Genomic DNA, 25,066 nt, shown 5'->3' with positions numbered 1-25,066 from the left:
TCGATTAAGACGCCTTGTGCCATAAAACAGTTAAGACGAACACATAAAAATCCATGAAACCGCGATCGTGTATTCCTTTTGCATAATTGTCTGAGTCAGGTTGCCCGTCCTTCGACAATCAGTGAAATATTAGCGCATAGTTTCTCGTTAACGCAATGTATACCGACACGTTCAATGCAAACTTGAAGGGTTCCACAGAAACTTTAAAATGAGGTCAAACAGCTGCACAACGATATTTAATTACATAAAAATAGCAATTTCAATGAATGATTTGCAGTTTTGTCGTTTCTATCCTGAGATATTTGACTGAATATTCGCCATAAATTAATGGTAATTTACATTGCATATTATAAATTATGATACGATTAACTCTATAGAAAAAATTATATTATGTATATAAATTTTGATAAGATTGATTCCATAGCGATCTTAATGAAAGTTCTATAAAGAATTCGATAAATAAAACTTGAAAAGTAAAGCAATAGCATAAATGATTCACAATCAAATCCTCTAGCAAATATACAGTAATTCATGAAAGTATTTGTATTAGTATTTTTATGAGCATAATATGTGCGTTACACAAGACTTTTCAATTTCATTAGCAGAGTAACGAGACATCACGATTACATGATCATGATATCATGATTACAATGATAGAATTTCAAACCAATGTGGAAATATACAGGGTAAGTCATCTAACTCCACTACTTGAATTACTTATAAACTGTTGGTCATATGAAAAGATCTTTTAAGTTGTATAGTACCAATGGCTAGTTTACAATAAATATCCCGTAATAATATTTGTTTCAAATATTACCAATGTGATCATGATTTATACATTATACAAGATCTTTTGTGTAGTATACATAATATATTTAAAAAATCTTATCAAGTGATCAAATATTTTCATGACCCACTATATAAGAGAGAAGAAACATTGTATTGTATATATTTTGTTCAGTTTCAAGGATCGCTCATCATAAAGGATGTTAAACCTTGTTAAATCAATTTTTTAAGCGTTAATTGCTTTATAATTAACGTACCGCCGTAGTCTTCCGCTTCTCGCGCTTCTTCAACAGGATATTCCTCACGAGCATCGCTCGCAGCTGAGACAAGTAGACCCCGCACATGTCCATTCTGCGAGATGTACTTGTCTTTCTGATTTCTGCAACAGAAACGAGAAACAAATGAATCGGTTTTGAAAGAGAAGAACACATAGGCCCGTTTAAACTAATTAACACGACATTTTGGTTCAAGTGTGCTTTAGTTTGTCTTAATGATATTTGTAGTACTGCATTACGATCCTGCCAACACTCATGTCTCTACCTAAATCCTACGATTTTATTCAAACCTCTAAAACATGCTACTTTCCATAGATTTTTTTATTCTATTATAATTTCCATTCCATTGATCATTCCTTATTAACGACCTCTTTAATCATAAATCAATTCATCCGATTCCCTGATCCAATCAAACGTCTTTAAACCTTCCATGCTCTCCCTAATTCGAACAAATCCTATCAGAACACAATCGTCTTTCCGTGCCCTATTACAACGTTACCGATGTCCCTAATTACTAGATCGTGGATCTTTATGCGTTTATACCAAGTATAGACACATGAAAATAGATAAAAATAAATAATTTGAAATACACGAAATACTTATTACAATATTTAGAATATAAGACACTTCTCACATAAATTTCACTTTTTTTACCAATATTTCTAAAAATATGAATTTACAGATATTATCTATTAGTTACTAGAATCAATAAAATGGAATCAATAAACAAAATATTAACGCAGATAAACAAAATATTTGTTTAAAACACGTAATAAGTTCCAGCCATTAACTGAAACGGGATATTTTCTGAGGAGTCGCTATGGATATTTTTAGCTAAAGGTTTTTAGAATTTATCTGAATACAACTATATTACCATATTTTATTAATGATGTAGTTCTAATCTTTGATAACTCAAGGAACGTAATGCAACGTATTATACCTGCTTAGGAATAACAGAATAGAACTGTTGTATATAAAACTTCTGAATATGAAACCTATACCTTCCTTTGTTTTTTTAATAAACACAATTTAAACGTTGCAATTTGCCTTCTTACTGCTGCAAATTCTTCCAATATATAATTTCCTCCATCTGTTATCATAAAGAATTTATTGCATTTTTTCAAGTCATGAAGACATATCGCAGCAGAGAATGAAAGTAATAATTTAAATTAACGGGGATGATAGTTTTATAGTGATTAAATCCAACTATTCAAAATCTTGATTTACATCACTATGATCATTAGTCGTGTCAAAAGAGATATCATAGAATATTTGGCTATTAGAAAAGAGAATCGTGACTCAAAAAACATTAGGAAATTATAGTTCCGCGGTATCGGGCGAACCAACCGCGGGAAAGATTCTTATTGATTAACATCCAGCAGTGGCGGTTTGGCCGATGATTGGCCCCCGACCGTGACGAGAGTTTTCACTTCGACGTTGGAGCTCTTTGTTGGAAAGTCGTCCGCCTGTGCCACGTACACGTAAGTTACACAGATACAGCCGCGATGTGGTCGATAATTCGTCGTTTGCACTATTTAAGCGTTCGCGCGTGTAAGAGCGAGCAATATGCCACCGAATATGTCAAGGTCTTCGTCATAGTTCCTATACATATTATTGACCTATGAAAAAAAAAAGAAAATATGGTTCGTTAGTCGATAAGAATATGTAGGAAGAACCGGAAGTAGAAGGTGCAACTGGAATAACTAGGTACATATGTGGGATCGGAAATAGAAGATATGGATATGGAATATGAATCTTGGAAATCTATCTCTGATGAAAGTCGTGAATTTAAACGCGTGATTTATTTGGTGATTATCGTCGGTGCTTCGTCCGTGCATTTGATAATGGATGATAAAATATTCGTACGCAGTTGGTAATCTTGCAGATATGCTATTACGTCTTCAATGCAGGAATCAAAGGCGTAAAGACCAAACATATCGAAGATACAGAATATCTCTGAGTATTATACCTTTATATATAAATGTATTATAAGTATATATTATATTCTATCTTATAATAGAAAATTAATTTATATTAGAATGCCTTTATATCATATTTCTTTTATGCATTATAAGATGTTAATGAAAATTGGACAATAGGCATTTAGAAGATGTAAGTTTAGGCATCAATTCCATAAAAAAAAATTCACCCAGTTTTCAAAATCATAATTTAAGGCTTGTTGCACGAATTATAAACGATTTAATTTTGCGTCAATAGATCTACGCTGGTAGTAAGGTATATCAACGAATCAGTTGATAAGCCTTTGCGTCTATTATATTTATACAATACATTTTTCTTATTTTATAATGTCATTCTGCAACATATAGTCTATTACGTATATTAAGCCTTTCTTTATTAAGAAGTTCAATTTCGACACTGACTTCAATTTCAAATTACAAGACTATGAATTATTAAATACATACTTTCAGTGTTTAATATTTAATATAATGACATTTCAATATTTCAATGTTGGCGTGTATATACAGGGTGGTTGGTAACTGGTGGTACAAGAAAAAGGGGGTGATTCTACGCGAAAAAAGAAATCGAAAACATGGAATAAAAATGTTTTTTTTTAACTTTTTTTTTTTAATTTTTCCATCGAGACAACGATCTACCACCAGTTACCAACCACCCTGTATATATGGAAATATCATAAGAAAAGAGGTTAATAATATTTGAGCTAATTTAATCGTATAAAATAAAGGACACATAAGTATCAGGATCTTTTGTGGGCGGAGCAAATTTATAAAATTGTAAATATAATGTAATTTAATTGAACGTCTTTTTGAATTATTCGTTTTAAAGCATTACTGTCTACATTTTTGTTGGACATCTCAGGGTTTAACAAAGTGGTACAATTTCCCCCACGCGAAGATTGACTACGTGGGTGGCCGAGAATATTTTCCACAATCTATTTATTATCGCTCTTTGGGCAGAGAAAGTTAATGTTAATAATGTTTGAACTAGTTTATACGTAGTCTCCACATAAAAATGAATTAAATCTGGGAATTGATGAATAGTGACGACCAAAAGTTTGGACAAACCAGTTTCATAGAGTTCGAAAAAACGAATTAATAAAAATTATTTTCGCTATTAAATATTCAGTGGATTGATTTTTGTAAAGATACAAATATCTCTGCGTGTTTTGTAAATAGTATTAAATTATTCTTTTCAGTGGCAGTTTTTACCGAAAATTAACTGATATTTTAGTATTAAAAATATCATGATTTCTACCAGATAAACAAACTTTAAAATAGCTACGTAGATATCAAGTTTTGCCATCTGATTAGAAAAATCATATACGAATAACGCCACCATGTTGTACATAAAGTAACGAGAAAACGATGGCAATTTGCAAGATCACATGTGATACAATTATAATTAATGCGCAACGATAATCAACGATGCAAACAGCCGATAAGAAATTCTTCATGCATTCTTTTCTCTATGATCGCATCACAACGCGGCTGTTGCATAACACTGACTTCATTCTACGTGCAAATCGAACTTCCGGCCGTATCAAAGAACTCTTCTTTATTGTAGTCGGGAAACTTCTTTATGGAAAGATAAGTAGCAACTTTTTAAATCTTCAAACATGGGCTTATTGTTATAAATCGAGATCCAAGCGGAATAAATCGAGACCAGCGAATCATCAAATTTTTATGCAAATATATGTTCTTATGGATACGACTAAAGAAATAGAATTTAAGTAAAGACGTGTTTTACCTATCAAACATCACAATGGAAATTCTATTCTAGTTATTAAAATACAAGATATTATTAATACTTTGTAACTTTTACGAACTTTATCGTTATTATCGAACGAAACTGAATTATTTAAAAAGAGATTTGAAAGTACAATATTAAACGATAGGAATTAAATTAAAAAAATAGATACCTGAAATTACGATTGAGCTCTCCCACTTTATTTATCTAAGAATATAGGTTTTAAATAATTTTCTGAGTCGTGTCCCATGGTACGAGCTACGAACAACTGACGACTAGTTGCTTATCGTATATTAAGTAACTATACAGCTGTTAGACGTTTACATCAATAACAAACAAAAATACTCGTACATGATTCATAGAATTCGAATCATAAAAGTTTCGATACTTGGCAATAAAACCGATAACCAAGCATTTAGAATCTAATTTAACCGATAGATAACGAAACGGTGACACGTTTATCGTCAAACCTTCGCAAAAATCAATATTCCCTTTCTTTACACTTGTTTGCGTAACAAAAGACCTGTTTTTTCACGGCCGAACATTGCCATGGCATCGATAGCAATTTTTGTGCCACTTTCAGAACTGTATTTTTAGATCCTTTTCGCTCTACAAAGCTAACTACAAAATCAAAAACGTTTTTAAAAATCCTGCTATAAAAACAACTAAATATTGGGATAAAAAATTACACCTTCTAATTATCCATCGATTTAAGACATCACCTAACATTAGATTATCTATTCCCACAAAGAAGATCTAAGAGATAGATATCTAGGAGAAATTATCAAATTAACCAAAGTATAAGTATTTAATTATAATAATTAGAACTTTCACCTGTAATAGTCATTGTATATTGAATCATAATCTGAATACTGCTATTTGCAAAAAAGGACCCAATAAACGTTGCAAGTTTTACTAAGAATTCAACCATTTCATTTGTAACGACTTAATGAGATTTCGGTCGTAAAGCACATAAAAATCCAAACCTCGATTGCTATAAAGTATCTTAAAAAAGAAACCATTGACTTTATCCGTTAACAACACCCTACTCGATAATAAAAGAATGGGGTCGTTCGATATCTTTCTACCAACAAGGAACAAATAAAAATCCCGAAATGCTAAACAGAAAGAAGAGATTAATCTCACGTAGCCGACTGACTGACGCAACAAATGAAAAAGCAAACAAAGAGGAGAGAAGAATTAGTTTGTTGGGGGCGTGGAACTTACGTGAATCACGTGCTGCTGGACAGTTGTATCGAAAAGGGCGACTCTAATCGGCCGTACCCTCTCCCTGATCGAAATTAGCAGAGTAGTCGATGTAGTCAGAGGTAGCAGTGTCGTGGCCGTTTCTACCGTACCCGATTCCGATCGATCGTGACTCGTGAGCGGACGTACTACAAGCTGCGACAACGGCATCGCGATGAACGACGACGGTGCAATCGGTGCATCGCCGGTATACGTTTGTAATGCCACTGCTCCTGGCCATCCTCGTCTCCGTCACCGATTATCCGTGATTTTCTCTTCGCTGTAATTCAACAAATACATTGGGTTTATAATTGCACTAATAAGATAGATAATAAATGACGGAACGAACGGATGAATGAAGCGTAGCGGGGTGGATATTTGTATAAAGAGAAAATATTTGAAGATAAGTTTAGTTGTAGTTTTGTTTTATCTCTGTAAACTATGTAAAACCAAGTCACACACAAGTTTACTGAGGTTCTTTGTGTATTCTGTAGTGAAGAAGGATGTTTGACCATTTAAAATTATCGAAAATGGTTAAAATGGAACATGATGATGGAAAAAATGAACCTGAACATATTAGGAAATTATTTATTGGTGGATTGGATTATAGAACTACAGATGATTCTTTAAAGAAACAATTTGAAAAATGGGAGGAAATTGTAGACATAGTTGTAATGAAAGATCCAAAAACAAAACGATCTAGAGGATTTGGATTTATTACTTATTCTCGTGCACATATGGTAGATGATGCTCAAAATGCAAGACCACATAAAGTTGATGGACGTGTAGTTGAACCTAACAGAGCTGTTCCTAGACAAGAAATTGGTAGACCTGAAGCTGGAGCAACAGTAAAGAAATTATTTGTGGGTGGTTTAAAAGATGATCACGAAGAAGGAGATCTTAGACAATATTTCCAAAAATATGGTAAAACCAAGTCCAATTTCTAGGCCGTCAGACTGAAACAATTAAATACATACATGATTTTATTGACAACTACTTGCAGTTGGAATTCAACAAGGTGGTCTTTATCGTAAGAGTACAGTTTCGAAATCGATAATATTATAAGAGATATAACAGTAGGCTAAGGCCTACTGTTCGCGAAGTGACGCTTCATAGACGCGTATTAGACGCATTGATGCTAACAGTACGTTTCCATGCAACGGTCATTGTAAAGTAATGTGCACCCGTTCACGAAACAACAGCGAACCGTTTCCGTCGCTACGCGTTTTCATCATGATGACTGGCGTTAACATCGTCAGTAACGAGGCGTACGTTGCAGCTATAAGTGACATATAGGATATCTAATATCTAATATGAAGTGATATATAGGATGAAAACTTGTTCCTCGTCGCTCGCTATTTTAATATTGTAATAACAAAATGTATCTTAATATACGCTTCGTAGATTGAACACCGTCGTAGACGTATCGTCACGTCTAATAGACTATGCTTAAGCCGAAACTGTTTCACTTTGGAACAACACGGTGGATGAACGTTGCTTTCATCCTCGCCTCCATCCAGGAATGAAAGTTCCTCCAGAATGGAACAGTGTAGATTCGGTTTTACGCTTCTGAGAAGCGACGCTTTATGGACAATGGGCCTATGGTACAATTCTAACTGGGTTCGATCCTCTTACTAATAAATTCCGGATTTTTATAGAAGTTTATACTTTAAAAAGTAGAACTCAAATAGAAGTTCGTTTTATGTATAAGGAGTAATATTCTATTTTGAATATTTTATATATTTGTTTATATTATATGTATGCATTCTGTGCATTTTCGTATATTTAAATTTCGCATAATTGCACGAAAATCCGCAGTCGACTACTTGGTATATCCTAAAATAGTTCCTCTTCATCGACATATACCTGTTTAGAGTTTACACTATGGTTAACGTAGATGCGTGTTCTGCTGAATTAAATATCTGAAAAGTGATGTAACTAGTTGTATAAGAATCTATATACGTCTATATACACATTTGGTGGATGATTCAAACGTGCCAATTCATCAGAAAATGCATCGACTGTATCCATTTTCGAATTAAAAATCAGTCATTTAGAATATTGCTACATTTTGTAAATTCCTGTGCAAATTGAATAAAGTATCTTGTACACTGGTCAATAATCTTTACAGACCTCGATTTTCTCGCAGTTTGCGGTTTTCTATATATATAACAACATCACAAATAAAGTACAGTTTTCCAAGGATTTTTATACAATATTATTAAAAAAGTAGAATCTCGGTAGAAAATTGTTTAATTTACTAAGCATTATAGAAGACGTTGTATGCTTTGAATATTTTATATATTTTTTCATATTAAGTGTGTTCTATGCAATTTTTCACTGTCAAATTTCCTATGAATGCACAAAAATACGCAGTCTAATCACGAGATGAGAAGAAATTGGTGGTAATGGATTGGTTCTTAATTTTCTCCTTAATGTTACGATACACACAAAATAAGTTTATAAAATATGCGTATAGACTTATCTATGATAACTATAAACACATTGGACTAGTTTTTCTTTTTTCATTGGACAATGAATCGTCGAACTAGATATCTTGTTTATAAAATCTTCAAGAATGCCGATTATATCTGACGATAAAAGTGAAAGGTAACACTCACGTTTGGCTACGATAAAATCAATCCAATCCTCAGGCGACGAACACAATTCGATGAGGAAGCGAGTCGGAGGCCAAGGGGTCGACGTGTTTCGGGATGGACTCTTAGTCCTTCCGGTTTGCTCCATCCATGTGGGCTACGTTCGATTGGAACCAAGGGGTTTGCCTTTCATCTACCAACAAATAACAACGAAAAGGCTCTTTTATTTACTCGTTATGGCTCGTATCAAAGAACGAAGAAGCTTTGTTCCGCGTCGAAGGACTTAATGGCCGAAGGAAAGTAATTTCGCGAAAGATTGAAGTCGACTTTCGATATATAGACATCGTGTAAATGCTGTAAGGCGAAGAAGAAATATGATACGACGGAATAAGCTAATAAAGAAAGGAGAATTTCAATTTCTAGTAGAATGTTTTAATTACGGGACATCTTTCGTCGATAGTAAAAATCCCTCGTCGATCTTTTACGCAGATGTTTAATATCACAGACAATTAAGCACCGATTTACCGAAGGATGTTACGTCAATTATTCTTTAAATAATGGATGTTACGATAGAGGAAGAGGAAACGCACGTGATGCCAGGCTTATTGAGAAAGCACTGCAGATGGTGTGACACCTGGTGAGATCATCGTCGATCAATCATTGGAATAATATGGATGCAGTGATCATCCATAGACATTTTATGCTTAAACCTTAGCAAGCCTCTTTTATGTTTGACTCTTAATACGGTATAATTGTTGAATTCAATGAAATCATTTGCACACATCATATCTTATATTAACTTTATGCGCATTTTCATGAAATGGAATTCACAAATTTTGAAACTTGCTGTATTAAAGGTGCAGATAATCAATTCATATATTTAGTTAAAAAATTTCTAACATTTTTTATTTAATGTCAATAGTATTTAATTAATATTTAATCATTATATATTAGTATATTAAAATATGAACAATACAACTGAAAATTGTCAATATAATTTCTTATATTCTTTAAAATATTGTTAAAATACAATTAGTAACAGGGGGAAACGAATCCACGGATGTCACGTCCACGTTCAACAAAAAGTCAGCACACGAAACACGCCACATTTCCTTCGTCCCTGAAACTTGATTCATTCTGTTGAATTGTGCGGAAACGCGAGACTCTAATTGTCTTGATTCGGTATGTTATATCTTCAGCAAACCGTATTTTGCCAGGAATTCTCTTAAAATACTTCCTCCGTGAAAATATAGAAGATACAGAAATAAAAAATCTGATGGAAAAATGAAAAAACAAAGTGAAAGGAGCTTCACAAATTTAACAAATATTAATCTTTATATCGATGTCGACTTTTATATTCCGTGAAAATACGTGAAACTTTCCACTTTATTATTTTTAATAATAACAGCCTGCATTGTTTATGGAAAATAACGAAATAATGTCATGTAAATTTAATTGCATAAATTTGTTATTAAAACATTATAAATATTAAAATTTAAAAGTTAAAAAAGCGTAATATATTTCTAGAATCCGAACATTAAAGAAATAATTATTAATATATAGATAATATTTATTAAAAACTTAACTCTACAGTAGAACTTATAGTGAATTGAATTTAATTTCTATAATAGATTAAAAATAAATTACTTTCCTTAGAATAATATCGTATAAGTATTTCTTTCAATTTAATGAAAAAGTATTTTTCTTCCGTTTTTCAATTGCTCCGACTAAAATATTTAATAAGAACTCTTTCTCTAATAGCTTCATTTCCTTGAGATTTCATTTTCTTTCCATCACTTTTTCATCGACCTATTCTTACACACTATCATATCGATAGCCAGTCTAATATCATTTCATTCCTTATACTTCGCTGTGAACTCATATTTATATCATACTTTCTTCCTATTTTTAGAAATAAGACGCAGTCACAAGGTTAACAAAAATTCATTAAATTCATTAAAATATTACAAGATATCCCTTTTCTGTCGATACTTACAAATGTAGACAAAGTAGAAAATTGAATTCATTACGCATATCGTTATAACAGTATTAAGCAGAGAAATAAAATATAATTAGTGAATTAATTTCTTTAGAAGAAAATAAAAAATTGTAAAAATGTAGCTACAAAGAAAATGAAAAAGATTTTGCTTGTATTTCGTGATCATAATCATGATCTAAATAATTAGATTTGAAAATGAAACGTTTAGGCTGGTTAGATTAACACTTAGGTTATGGTTAGAATGATTGAGTGTGGTCATCACGATCTTTCGCCATGAATCGTGGCTTGTTTTACCAACAATGATATCGACACTCGTGTAGATATCTCATCTTATTATTGTACTTAAGTTTCGAACTCTAACTTGAGATTTAATCAATACACGAAGGCAACACTTTTCTAAGATTCTTATTCAAATCTAGTTCATAAATAGCGATCATTGTTTGTAATCTAAATTTACATAATTCCAATTGTCATTGCATTTCAATTTCATTCTTCAATTCAGAATTACAATATTCACGACATTACGTGTATTATTCGTAATGCATAATGCAAAAAGTATCGCTGTTCTCAAATCACTAAATAAATATAACTATACAGATTCTTCAATCCAAAAACCTTTAATTATTTTAAAAAAATTCTCGTAGTTTTCTTATCGTGAATTCCATAATACAAATATTACTTGACAAAATGTTTATATTACTATATAATAAAACTTTCTCCAATTTCGGTTATTTGACTCTTATTTTCTTAAAAGCTTTCTTTTATTACTAAAACAAGGAAATCAATCGGAGAAGCATGAGAAACAAATACACTTTTTATTATTAAAAAAAGCGTCACATTTTTACATTTTTCCCTATTTCATAAAAACAAGTAGAAATGTAATATTTTACAATCTAATTAATTCACTTAATATTTAAAATTTTCCAAAAAGATTGAGATAGGTCAGGTTAGATTTCAACAGTATTTAAACATGTTTAAATAAACAGAAATACTCCCATCGTTTAGAAAATTGTTGATCTTAACATATTCTTTTTGGTAAATTTTGAACATTACGTGAATTAAGCCGAAAAGATATTACATTTTTAAAATCTGTCCTTATTTCGTAAAAAAAACCAGAATTAAATTGTTAAAATTTGAAAATTAAAAATTAAACAGTATAATAACTCATCAAATCCTTCCATTATAAAATCTTCAACTATTTTAAAAACTTTCAATTAATTTCCTTTTGTTGCAAATTTTATAATAAAAATATTACTGTCCAAAAATTCCCATATTTTTCATTCAACAGAACAATACTATTTCTTTGACGATGGCGAAGTAATCAACAAAGAGTGCGTTTGAAATTCATAAATTCCTCTACGTCTACGTTAACTGTATGACGCAGAAGTTCATCTCTCCGTGGTGCGGAATACAGGGCAGAATTTGTCAAAATTACATTCTTATCGGGAAACCTTGGTTGTTTATAGCGGTGACATGTCGCATGATGAAATGAATAATGAAACATGGCACGATCTGATCGAAGAAAACTCGACCACGCACCAGCATTTATATCTGAATTACAATTATTTATATCTACGTTCGTTTGTTATTTAAGCAATTGAGAATACGTGTACTTACAAGCAAACAAAAAATACGCACACACGCATCAAAGAAAGAAAAGAATCCAATATCCCTATGAATTTGACATAACGCAAAAGATAGTGGTTTTTTCTAAATTCTACAAATTAAATTTCATTTTTCGAAAATTTTTGGCTTTGTGTTATTTCTCTTTATCTAATTTCTCAATTATCTTTTACCATATAATAGCTAAATATATCTGGACAATTATCTTAGCTTTTAAAAGAAAGTAATAGATTTTAATATCTGAAAATAATAAGAGATACAGCTTCTGATACGTAATTATTAATAAATATCAGACTTGTAATCAAAAAACATATTTATATCTCTTTGCAATATTTTACCACAAATACAACAAATATAAAATAAAAACATTTCTCTAGATTTAAAACTATTAATATAAACATCGTTCATGCCAAATAAATAACCCCACAATTCCACACGCGCAATATCATATTTTTCAATTTACTTATCCTAACCTATCGCAAACCTAACCCTCTTTGTATCAATTTTCATACGACCTTTTCCTTAGATGTTCAGCTATTTTATTACTGTTTATTCCTGGAAATTCGTTTCATTCTTACTTACGTTATTTACATATATAAAATGAAAAAACTTACCATGTCACGATATCGAATTTGTATGCTCACTTTAAGGAGTGCCCGACGAGATGCCCCTAATCGTGTAACTCCGCGTCGGAGAGCACGACGCAAGACTTTTAACGAAGTGGATTTCCCGCGCGTATCCTACCGGATGTAGACACTTGCCGGCGTATAAATAATAAATACGAAATGCACGGGAGACTCTGGCTAGACGAGCAGGGTCTTCACCCCACGACATCGAGGGTTGTCGAGGTAAGGAACGAGCCAGACCAGACAAACCGACGCCATAACGACGCCTGTCGACCAACGCCGAATACAATATAACTGTAATTGCTCGAATTACGTGGCAGTAGCGTTACGATTGTTAATTATTAAATGTCCATTAATTACTAGTCTTTCTTTTCTATTACATAAAGCCGATATAAGTAGATACTATAGTTTCGAATTTTACATTGAGGTTATGAATGTGAATTATATAGGGCATTTACTAATGGAAAATTTATGTTAGAATTTTTGGAATTTCTTTTCTTTTGTAGAATTTTTTTATGATAAAAGTATCCTTATTAAATGAAAGAAATTGAATTCGTTTAATATATACATATGTCTAATGTACTTTAATTATAATTAATGTACTGTACATATAATTTATGTTAAATTGTTTAAATTTAACAATATTTTATTGCTTTGTAGAATGTTTCAACAGCATCCTTTATAGTTTCTTCTAGCTGTTCCATTTTCGAAAATATACAATTTTTAAAGAATTTTGATGAATATATTATTTATACGTATACATTAAATATATGTATATTTTGTCTAAAATTGTCTAAAAATTAAAAAATCGTTTAATTTCAGATCGTGCAATTTCAAACTTTAAATAGTTAAAAGAAGTTCGACATTAATAAAACATTTTCAAAAGAAAAGAAAATGGTGAAGTTTAAAAGATCCAATCTTTTCCTTGTCAATATTTCTTTCTCCCACTCGATAAAAAACGAAGAATACTTATCATAAACTCAGAACGGAGTTTATAAAAAAAAAAACAAATAATAATGATCCATAAAATTCTGGACAGACAATATTTACTTCGATGGAGAAAAATATCGAAAAATTCGATCAAGAATTCTCTATTGCTCATACTATACCTATAGTAACACGAATATTCCATTGTAGATACACATTGCATCTGTATCCGCATACGTTGTGCAACACATACGTAAAACGACTGTGTATTATCTTCGAACACGATTGGTATTGATGTGTGCACGTCACAGGACAAGAAATGCTGGCTGTTTACAAGGAAAGGTCGTTATCTTTTCTATCGTTTTAAAAATATATAAAGGATGAAAGAAAAAACAAAAAAAATAATGGATAAAAAGTTTGATTTATTTCCGTTGCGCAAGTACTGTGTAAATTCGCATATTATCTCACCTTTGCGAATAAACATGAGATATAAGCATACATGATACATCGCGTAAATGAGTTTACAAAATAAAAGAAAGAGAAAGAAAATATATCAAGGTTGTAAGAATTTGTAGAAATAAGAGAGGTGGATAATACGGTTATTTGTAACTTGTAATTAGACTTAATAGTTATACTAATACTTATTTGTAATTTGTAAAATTATTTGGTTATTTGATAGATAATTATGTTATTTATAAAACAATAAATTAGAAAAGAGCCCGAGGGGACTAAGCCTATGAAAAGCGGATTGCGGTGAATTATATTACGATCGTGTTTTTAGATAATTGCTGCGTTAGATCTCTATATTAAAGACATTAAACCTTATTTTCTTCAGCACATTTTAATTCACTTGCTTTGTATATAAGTGTTCAAAATAATTGGAAGACCATTTAATTTTGTTTAATGCTTAAGAAATTTCATATATATGTTTCTCATATATATATAATATATCTATTATATTATCAGTATTTTAATATTCAATACTTTTGGAAGTTATACAACGGTAAGTTGAACATGTGGAAATAGTCACATTGCTATTTATGTAATTAATTCGCTCACTTCAATACGCCTGAAACAAGATCTTCTAATTATTTTAAACGACATACCTTTGTCGCGGTGGTTATATACAGTGATCCATTAAGTAGGGACCAACTTAACACCAGCTACTGCAGTTGATGTCGCAAATTAATAACGGATAAGAGACTTTAGAGGACAAACGTGACGTAAGAAGTTTCACTCACGGAGGTAATTTTTTCCTAGGTCAAATTTTTTAATGGCGATATTATGGCTCTTGCAATTGAATTATTCCAGAAAATATCCTATGGTGGAAAAAGTTCCACTATAATCCTTTTACACCATCTATATTACGTTTGAAAGCAAGATAACAGCAAATAGTTTTTATGAATCACCCTGTATAACCATTAACGTATTAACTTCTTAAACTGTTATTTTAAAAGCTTTTACCCAATGGAACTGATTTAAATTACGAACGAATGACTATCTTTAAGAAGCTCCTTCCGTTCGTCAAGAAGTAAAACTTTGCAACGAACAATGGATGTATAAAGGAAAAATAACAGGATTTAATGGTGGCGAGACAAGGGAAAACGAACAAATCTGCGCGTACATAAGCGTATAATCTCGAAGCACTACAAAGACCTTAGGAGATTGCTTGTTGCAGTGCACTAGTCATACATGTATTCAGGATTTAATCGTGTATGACGAAAATCGTGCAAACTATAGATAGCTAGATAGAACATCTCGTTACAATCTGTATTGTTCTCACGGTAAAAACAGGAACTATCAGCGTTAATTCAATGTGAATTTACAAGGTTATGTTTACCTCAAAAAATTACGAATAAGTTGATTCTACTTTATGATAAGTTCCTAACCTATTTTATGAAATATACAGCTTCAGATCTCGAATACGAAATATTTAAACATAAATTCATTTTATATCAAAGCTGATTCTGAGACTTTAATTTATTCATTGAGGTTATGATAAAAATGTAGGTCCTATAACGTATTTTAATTTTGTTCCAGTCATAAATTTTATGAAACATAAACCTATTTTATAAAACACAAGGTTGATCTTCAACACGAAATATTGAGACTTAATCTAATTTCTTATCGGGGGTTCAAATTTCTAATTTATTTCTAATTTATATACTATAATTTAGATTTTACGCAATATTTTCAAGAAACTTCAATTGATGGATTTTATAAAGTATCTTATTTTTATTCTAATCATTATAGATTTGTAACTCATTTCATAAGCATATAGTTTGATATCAGATACGAATCTCTGTAACTTCATTTCATTTTGGATTGAGGCTAACATTTCCAATCTATTCATCGACATTATCATAAAAATTCTGATGTTGTAAGTAAAGTATTTTGTTCCTAGGATAAAGAACTATAATGCTAATATTTTTTGTTAAAAGCATCAAGTATTTGTTTATCAAGAGTCACGTGAGAAATAATTCCAAGATAAAAATATTCTTTCTAGTTTTATCCTTAAAGAAAAGAATTCATGAGTAGATTTTCTGAGAAGCTGATCATTATGGATTCACCATTGGGGTAATGTGATAGCTCTGATCCTATGTCCCATTTCGCTATTCCCTATAGAGTTCTCCGTTTGTCCAACTTTATTCATTATCCCGTGTTACTTCATGTTCCCGTCGCGTAATTCTTAACCTATTATTACGACCGTGGTAAAAAAATTAAAATACCAGAATAAAAGAAGGATAATTCAACTGGAAGCTAAATCTTCAGTACCAATTTCTTGAAAACGTCGACTACAACGATAAGACAGTTCTGTTTCACCGGTTGAGGAGGCTTTATCAGCCGACATCATTTGCATCACAGTTCCTGTATAGGTTCACTAATTCAATCTGTCAGTTGTTATCAATTTCGCTCGTTTATCTGCATTAACCGGCAACATTTCCATTCCACGAATATGCGAAAGGAAGAAACGAATAGAAATAGAGATGTTACCGACATGCATTTTCTTAAAATATTGATACATGAAAATTATACGAGGGAAACATGATAAATCTATATTTGACTGGCTGAGAATCATAGTTCACTGTTATTTTTCATAAAATTGTGTTTTACGTTTATTATTATAAGAAATACATTACACTTTTTCAAGTCATGAAAACATATAACGAATAGCAGAGAGTGAAGTTATAACTTAATTAAGAAACTAAACTAAAGAAATAATACCTGTGAGAATTGAAATATGTTACATATATAGTTGACAGTGTATTAAATTTTAAAATGAAAAACAATAATAACTTGTCATGTTTCTCTTCTGTAGTCTTCATTTTTTCCAAGAGTCAAAGGACCGAAATTTTATTCCGCGTTGTCAATTATACACTCGATATTTTCCAGTCATACTGGTGAGAAAACAGGCCATAAAGAAGCCGTAAAACATAACTGCGTAAAGGAAGGGGGGGGGGTTGATCCGCGAAATGCAAAGAAACATCGCATCGTTTCCATCCGGAAAGTCTAACACCAGCAGCTGTGTTTTGTGCGCCAGACGATGGGATATTTACATTGAAAAACTGGCCAAAATTGGATTCTAAAAATTGTCCTTCCTCTGCAATATCTTTGTTCACAGAAAAAATTAAATAAGAAAAATAGTAACATAATTTTTCAAAAGTTTCCTGAGAATTTATACTTATTTATGTTATTTTCTTACAGTAAATAGAAATAATTTATTTCTTTGAGAAGTTCGATACTAGTCACTAGTCACTACGGATTTTTATGCATTTATAAAAAATTAAGAACTACAAGAACGCACGGAATGCATATAATATAAAAATATATATGTAAAATATCCAAATTATTGCACTCGTTATAATATTTGATGAGTGGAACAAATCATTGTATCTTTAAAACTTTAAATTTGCATAAACATCCGTTGTCGCATCACGTATCCAGATAAAGAAATCGAGGAATTTACAAAAAGTAGAGTTAATCAGTTTGGTTTTTGAGAATAGAATAGCGTCTTTTATAACACGAAAAAAAGGTCGTGCCAATACTGTGTCCCAAATGCAAAGGATTAACACGGCCCTTAAAGCTTTACAATCTCTGTATAGTTTCCTTTCTCCTTACATACTCTTATTCACTCCTCCTTACGAAATACTTTACGTGATCCAAACCAAACAGATGAAACTCTTACTAGTATTTTTCACTTGTCACTTTGTTTGTCATCATATTGTCATAGGTTTTCTGCGAGCACTTTGTGGCTGCACGATTATCGATTTGGAAAACGTAGAGCGGAAAGCACCGGACATGTCTCGTTATATGTACTATGTACATATAAAGATCATGGGAGGAAACATAAATGTTAATTTATGACTAAACAAAAGAATTTTCAAAGGTCCAAAGATATAAGTCTTTTAAAGATAACTGATAAATTGATAAAGTTTTATGATCCAATTCCAAAAGCCAAAGATACAATTATTAAGACAAGCTCTATTTTAACATCTGCAATACTATAATATTATGACTAGCGATATTTTGACAATTTGAAGCGGATGGAAAAACAAATATATAGACAATTTTGGTAATATGGGATTGATTAACAACGTACTGAATCTTAAAACTACTCTACTATAAAAAAGATAGAAAATATGACTTATCGTGCTTTTTTCCTTTATATAGTGTATATAATATATATATAGATTTGCTCATAAAAGTGTTAGAAGACTTATAGAAACCTTCTTTGAATATACTACGTGTGTTATATGACACATTTTGAAATTTCAAATGTTTTATATAACAAAGATAATATATATATAAAAGGTGTTCAAATATTTTCATCAGCTACTGTATTAACGTGACGAACAATGAAGATGGCTATTCATGCTATATACCAACTTTTAACTAAATGTATCTTGCATTCTAGATATCTGTTAACTTTATATCAGTTTCAAATTTGACCAATATAATCATGATAGTCGTGTTTCATTATATGCTCATAATATTTCAAAATGTTTCATATAACATACATACAAATTTCTTATCGTAAGTGTCCAAATACTTTTGTGAACCAATGTATATTCACGATCATAGAATTTTCGTGTGTTGCCCGTGGTCGTTTTCTCGCTTCCTTGTCCTTTTCACGAGCACGAGAGAAAGAGAGAGAGAGAGGGAAAGAGTGAGAGAGAGGGTATCCCAACGTCAAGTCGGGTCTATCGACCGGAGGAGAATCAGAGGGTGGAAGAGGGTCAGAGACGCGGAACCACACTAGAACGAAAATTCCGTCCAATTACCGTTCCTATAATACGCACACGGTGTCGACATACTATATGTCGTATTTGCACACGGTATAACTGGTTACAAGAGACGCGTCACCTTTTATTCAAACGGTCAATGGTATCTAATTCATTTAGGACGCATTTAAAGCAATTATTGCATTTGCACTAGTACGTAGAGGTCGCTAAACGTCGTACCACATCCTCGTGGTAATAATACCCTCGATCGAGGATAACATCTTTTGTCCAACTGTTTCCATCTTATCATACATATGTTGCAATTCGATGAAGAAATTGGGGTCAGTTTTCACTTGGAAATCAATGGTTCTCGAAGGTAACGTGAAGGTTCGTCCCTCGCGCTAATATGCACAAAGTACAATGGCTGAAATTGATCTACTATGAAGTCTCGTTTTTCGTACGAATTACTCGACTTACTTTCCTTTCGTGTTTCTGATATCTTATTATAATTATCCTGATTATTATATTATATTGATCAAACACGAAGATGGAAGATTTACGATTTAATCATGGCTCCGTTGCTAGTCCAAAGTTTCTTTTTGTGAATCGATGCACGATAACATCGCCGATGCAGTACGCAGTACTACACCGGACGTATGTTTCTCGATGCAACGTTCCGATGGAGAGTTCATGTCCCTCTACTGCGTTACGAGACATGTCGAAACGGACAGTTACCCAAAATACACGCGCGCGTACCAACGAACGAAAGCGGAAATTGTAACTGAACCAAGTGAATGAAAGGGTGATATAAGAATATAAACTAATAAAATGGAGAAATAGTAAAATATCACCAAAAATAGCAAACTACAATTAAGAACATATCTTATACTAAACAAAATATGCTAATGTATATAAAGGAAACAATATAAAATATGGCAAATAAAATAAATATAAAGGAAAAAGAATAATAGGGGAGGAGGAAAAACTAGATAGTAGATTCTGCCCCTGTTATCTTTCTTCTCTCTCGTTCAACCATAGCATTCTCACGCTCTCTCTCCCTCTCTCGCAACTCCCGCTTCACTCTTCGTGAAAATCGATTCGCTACCGGCCTGGACAGCAGACCATGTCAAACGTGTACTCAAAAGTATTACCTTTACCCGCAATGAAACGTTACCTTATCACTGTCTCGTATCAAACTAGCAATCCTCGTACGAAGATCTTCACGGTACGAGTCACAAAAACTCTTCGACCGGCATAACCAGTCTTTGTCTTGCTATCGTTGTATTACTGCTACGAACTTCGCTAAACACTGAAAAGGCGACCGTTCTGAACGATATAAAGGCAAACGAACGATATCGCGATTTAAACAGCTGCGAGTACAAATAAATGAAAGAAAGTCACGAGCGAACACACCCTAAGTGAACATCCGTCGACCGACGACGCCAGACTGCGCGAGAGCGCCACCTTTACCTTTCTCGCTTGTTCTGCTCCATCCCCACCACTAACCCTTTGTGTCATTCTGCGTTCGCTATCTCACTCTTTCTTCGAGTCGTTATAACTTGCTCCATCTCTTCTCCTTACCACCCTTTGCTCTATCATGTTACTTCCGTTTCGTATTTCGATAGTTTCTTTATGCATTATTAATTTTTCTTATTTACTTTATCTTCATATACTATGCTTTTCTTCAGTCTCTTTAATAAACTACAATCTTCAGTTTCTGTTTTTATTACTTTTTATCATATTGTGCGCGATATATGCAGCACTAAGTAGTACAGTTAAGGTAAATGAAATTTGCCTCTTCAAATGACCATTATTATCCCCCCCCCCCCAGTTTTTTAAATTAACTTCATGGAATGAGCCTCTAGCTCCTCTTTCACAATTTATATTATTACATACACAATTAATATTATTAGAGAAATTTTACAGGTTTTTAACATCGATAAATTCTCTTAGATAATAACAAGCTCGGTAACAAAACAGAAGCTGTACATGCAAACTGTACAAATTGCAAATCGTCTCATTATGCTACCAGATGAAAAATTGTAAAATTATAGAAAAGAACTCTATAACCTATAACTTGCGACTTGTCCAAGAGAACCTTGGTGTGTTACATATATAAAAGAAACAAATATGTCAGATACCTATATCACACTTAATGAAGAACAGACTTAGGATTTCCTAAACATATATATACCTTGATAACTAACCTGATAAGTTAACAAAATACATACATAAAACTATATTTTGTCATCATTCTTTCCCTGTTACGTTTCTTTTAACGTGTTTTTATATTATTTACTTATTTACTCTACTTCTGTAGTGTTTTCGTGGCCACGATCTGTCTTTTTCTGTTCTTACTGCCTTCGTTCGCCTTCTCGCTTTGCACCCTGTTCCTAGTCCACGAATCCTGTCTCGATTCGCACATGCGCACAACGCGAAACCGCCGTCGCGAATAAGCTCGCGTCTGCGTTCTTCTAATGTTGTCTGCCTTTCTGTTCCTTTCTCTATTCTTCCACCCCATTCGGTCGAAATCGTTCGTTGAAGTTAGCGTGATCCGAAAGAAATTATCCGTTCGTCCCACCCTTCTATACTTAATAGAAACACGGTGTGTCCGTCTGTCGACGTCAGCCGGTGGATGGCGACATACATTTCCATCCTTCTACCACCCTATCACTATTATTGCGGGAAACGTGACCGCGTGGGGATAAATTATGTATCTCTAAATAAAATGATTGCTTCAACCCCTGACTGTTATCTAAGAGCATAAAAAAACAAAATTAATAAATATAAATAAGAATGAAATTTCTTCCGAAATAAAGTTAGTACCTTAGACAAACCATGATATTTTAGTATATATTTTCTTATTACGTAATCTAGAATTTAGTAGTAAAGCTTAGGATAAATTGTTAAAACAAACAAAAGTGATATGTAATTATGAATAGAAGTTACGTTTATTTCAAAATAGAGTTATTACTTTGTATAGCTTTCAATATTGTAACATATTCTTATTATATTTACTCAATAATTTTTTATACGGTGAAGAGATGGCGCTGGCAATCGTAATCAAAAAGTATATCGGTGTACCGATAGAAATGATTATTTAATGCGACAGAAATGCGTAACATACGTTCTTACTGTTCTCGTGCCATATGTTACCTCCACACACATGCGATAGTTATCCACATGCAATTACGTTTATGTAAATTCGAACTTATAATTAGATTCGTAAATTCATGATTAAAGCGATTATATAACGTTACTTATTAACAACCAATACTACAATCGCACTGTATGACGGGGACACTTGTTTCGAGAAACAAATTGTGTTTGACAGAGGTCTGTGGGTATTTGCCAATATTCGTAAGTATCTTCGAGCGGTCTTGTATCACTGAACTATACTATGAACGAATTTTCAGCTTTCGCTAGAGCAATATCGAATATTTGCTTCTGAGGAGTATGGTGCCTACTATATTATTGATGTATTCTCCTTATAGTCTTCTTCTATCCAAGAACTTCGTACTTCAGTGGTTAAAGAAGTACGTATAATGTATTCGTAGCTTTTGTAGTTAACAATATTATGATATTCCTGCAATTATAAACTTATAAATTGCAACGATTTTATAATATAAAACACGAAAAATTCATAAAAATAAAAGTTGTAGTTATGAAATATTTTTAATGATAGAAATAAATATTCTATGAAATAAAATATGTTTAGCGATTGAAAATATATATAAATGTTTATAATGACAATTTTTGTTACTTTTAATCTAATAAAAAATTCCAGTTTCCAGAAAGCTGGAAATCACAAAGTGGCCATAAACACGTACCACATTATCCGATGAATAGTTGGAACGAAATTGTAAGAAAGGATTTATCGAAAGTACAATTGACACTTAGGTGTGGTCTTGTCAAGATATAATCACTAAATTCCGATTAGAAAAACGGCACTCCCAAAAAGATTTTGCTATTAAAAATCTAATCAACATCTATCGCTTTACTGATTTCTAAATTAGATATTTTTAATTCAGTATACCGATGATTTTATTTTATTTAATATTTTTATTCGTTATATGCTTATAATTTACTATATTTTTCAATCTATTTTAATGAAATAACTGAAAATCGATATTCTTTAAAACCCCATAATTAATAAATAACGGTTCGATAATCGAACGTTAATTATCGAATGATAATTATCGAACCACTAATGGCTCGTTTTCATGATATGAAAATAATTTCCGTCAGATTATCATGTGTTGTCACTTGTTATAACCAGATAATAATTTGCTAATTGGCTACTGGTAATTAAATTAACATTCCCACTCATCGGCATTTTAGTTACTTGAGAAGGACCTCCTTCTTTCCAGATTGACGGAACATTAAAGGTGCCCGCAACAAATATAATATTATTTTAGATAGCAAACCATTATTAAGCAGAAAATTTACTTGAATTATAACTTTGGCAAATCCAATTAAAAAAGTAAACAGTTACTTCATTATAAGACATATTCATTAACTTTCCTTTCAATAAATTTTTCCATGAACATTACATAACCTGTAATGTTAGCTCGCTTATTTTTGCAATGTAACGAAACGTTCATATTACTTTTACCAGAGCAATATAAAATTTGATATAATATCTCAAAAAAATATCTTCGATCTTTGTATTCGTAATAATGTCAGGACATGCGAAAACCATTTCGTATCATCTGTGCGTCATATTTATTCCTCTATCTTCCTCTACAAAATAAAATGTTTCAGATTCACGTTCAGCGTTTACAAACGCGTATTTGTCACCAAAGAATTTAAAATTAGTTTTATAATAACGGAAAAAGAATTAAATATCACATTATTTCATATTATTTTGTATTAGTCTTTAACAAAAAAGTTATCCCTTGCTTTTTCTACTACATTATACATTGATTCTATACCTGAAAAATAATTTCTTATAGTAAACGTCTTAAATTTTTTATTAATTTTGTGTTTCATAATAAAACTAAATCCTACATCTTTAATCATATTTAGTATTTAAATGAGATAAGAACATTAATCATAAAATAAATTATATAAATAATTTAAAAAAAACTAAATTACTAACATTTATATATTAATTAACCTTATATACATTTCTGTGGCACAACGAAATCGTAAAACCTTCGATAGCTCAGTTGGTAGAGCGGTGGACTGTAGTTGGTTCTTAAAAATATGGACATCCATAGGTCGCTGGTTCAAATCCGGCTCGAAGGAAATATTTTTTTTAATTTATGTAAAGGTTTAATAATAGTTCGATGACACTGAAGTAACATATTTTGATCTATTATTAATTAGTAATTTACAAGAATAGTAAGTATTCTTGATTGTTTAATCTTTTTCCCATTCTCTTTTCCAAAAATAATGTATGTAAGATGTAAAGAGATCATTGTACCAAAAGCAATGTATTATATGTAATACAAAAATAATATTGAACGGGAAGAAAAATTAATTTCTTTCGACCGTGACAGGACTCGAACCTGCAATCTTCGGATCCGAAGTCCGACGCCTTATCCATTAGGCCACACGGTCTCTTGTACGAACATAACCAAACATTATATATCAATCGATTTAAAAAAACATAATTATTTATTATATACAAAATGTATTGTTTTACAAAATTTGATAATATACCTTCTCTTTTATACACATAATACGAACAAAGTTAAAACTTATACCATACTTCCTTTCTTATAATATGTTCTTGTAATAACTTTATCGTAAAATTCAAATCGAGAAATCTATATTATCAACATTTATAAAATCCATATTTCTCGGAATAGATATCAACTATAATAGCATCCTCATTGATTAAATATAGTAAATATAGGATATACCTTAATATTATATCAAGGATGAAGATTATATTCTTTGAATAGACGTAACAATTAATGAGACTTCATGTCTCATGTTCTGAAATATCGACTACGAAAATATAGCGGTGTCTTTTATGCCCTCTGCGATTTGTTACAGCATTCCTACTTCACCATTTGTTAATCAAACAATC

At 31.8% G+C, this 25,066-nt stretch overlaps 2 protein-coding genes and 2 non-coding genes across 6 annotated transcripts in view; 2 read left to right on the top strand and 2 right to left on the bottom strand.

Moving 5' to 3' along the window:
* Window positions 1–20,483, bottom strand: part of LOC138180339 (cholesterol transporter ABCA5) — a 35,702-nt gene extending 15,219 nt beyond the window's left edge. For all 3 annotated transcript variants that reach the window (XM_069114118.1, XM_069114120.1, XM_069114119.1), the window contains exons 1-4: window positions 20,201–20,483; window positions 8,654–8,822; window positions 6,015–6,312; window positions 1,044–1,165 (exon numbers count right to left, since the gene is read on the bottom strand). In XM_069114118.1, the coding sequence (XP_068970219.1) occupies window positions 1,044–1,136 (93 nt within the window). In that variant the 5' untranslated portion in view covers window positions 1,137–1,165; window positions 6,015–6,312; window positions 8,654–8,822; window positions 20,201–20,483. The remainder of the gene's footprint in view (window positions 1–1,043; window positions 1,166–6,014; window positions 6,313–8,653; window positions 8,823–20,200) is intronic.
* LOC138179803 (heterogeneous nuclear ribonucleoprotein A1, A2/B1 homolog) lies at window positions 6,492–6,958 on the top strand (the record flags this gene model as incomplete). Its single annotated transcript, XM_069112946.1, has 1 exon — window positions 6,492–6,958. A coding segment is annotated over exon 1 (423 nt), but the record flags the coding sequence as incomplete, so codon positions are not given.
* A 3,699-nt stretch (window positions 20,484–24,182) lies between the features above and the next one.
* On the top strand, window positions 24,183–24,276 carry TRNAY-GUA (transfer RNA tyrosine (anticodon GUA)). The gene is made up of 2 exons: window positions 24,183–24,219; window positions 24,241–24,276. It is a non-coding gene; the product is annotated as a tRNA-Tyr (tRNA).
* Window positions 24,277–24,518: 242 nt separating this feature from the next.
* On the bottom strand, window positions 24,519–24,591 carry TRNAR-UCG (transfer RNA arginine (anticodon UCG)). The gene has a single exon. It is a non-coding gene; the product is annotated as a tRNA-Arg (tRNA).
* Window positions 24,592–25,066: the final 475 nt, after the last annotated feature.

Source organism: Bombus flavifrons, chromosome 5 (assembly GCF_040668555.2).
Source record: "Bombus flavifrons isolate JBK064 chromosome 5, iyBomFlav1_principal, whole genome shotgun sequence".
NCBI lineage: Eukaryota > Metazoa > Arthropoda > Insecta > Hymenoptera > Apidae > Bombus > Bombus flavifrons.
The sequence above is the reverse complement of the archived record's forward strand: the minus strand, read 5'-3'. Positions and strand labels throughout refer to the sequence as shown.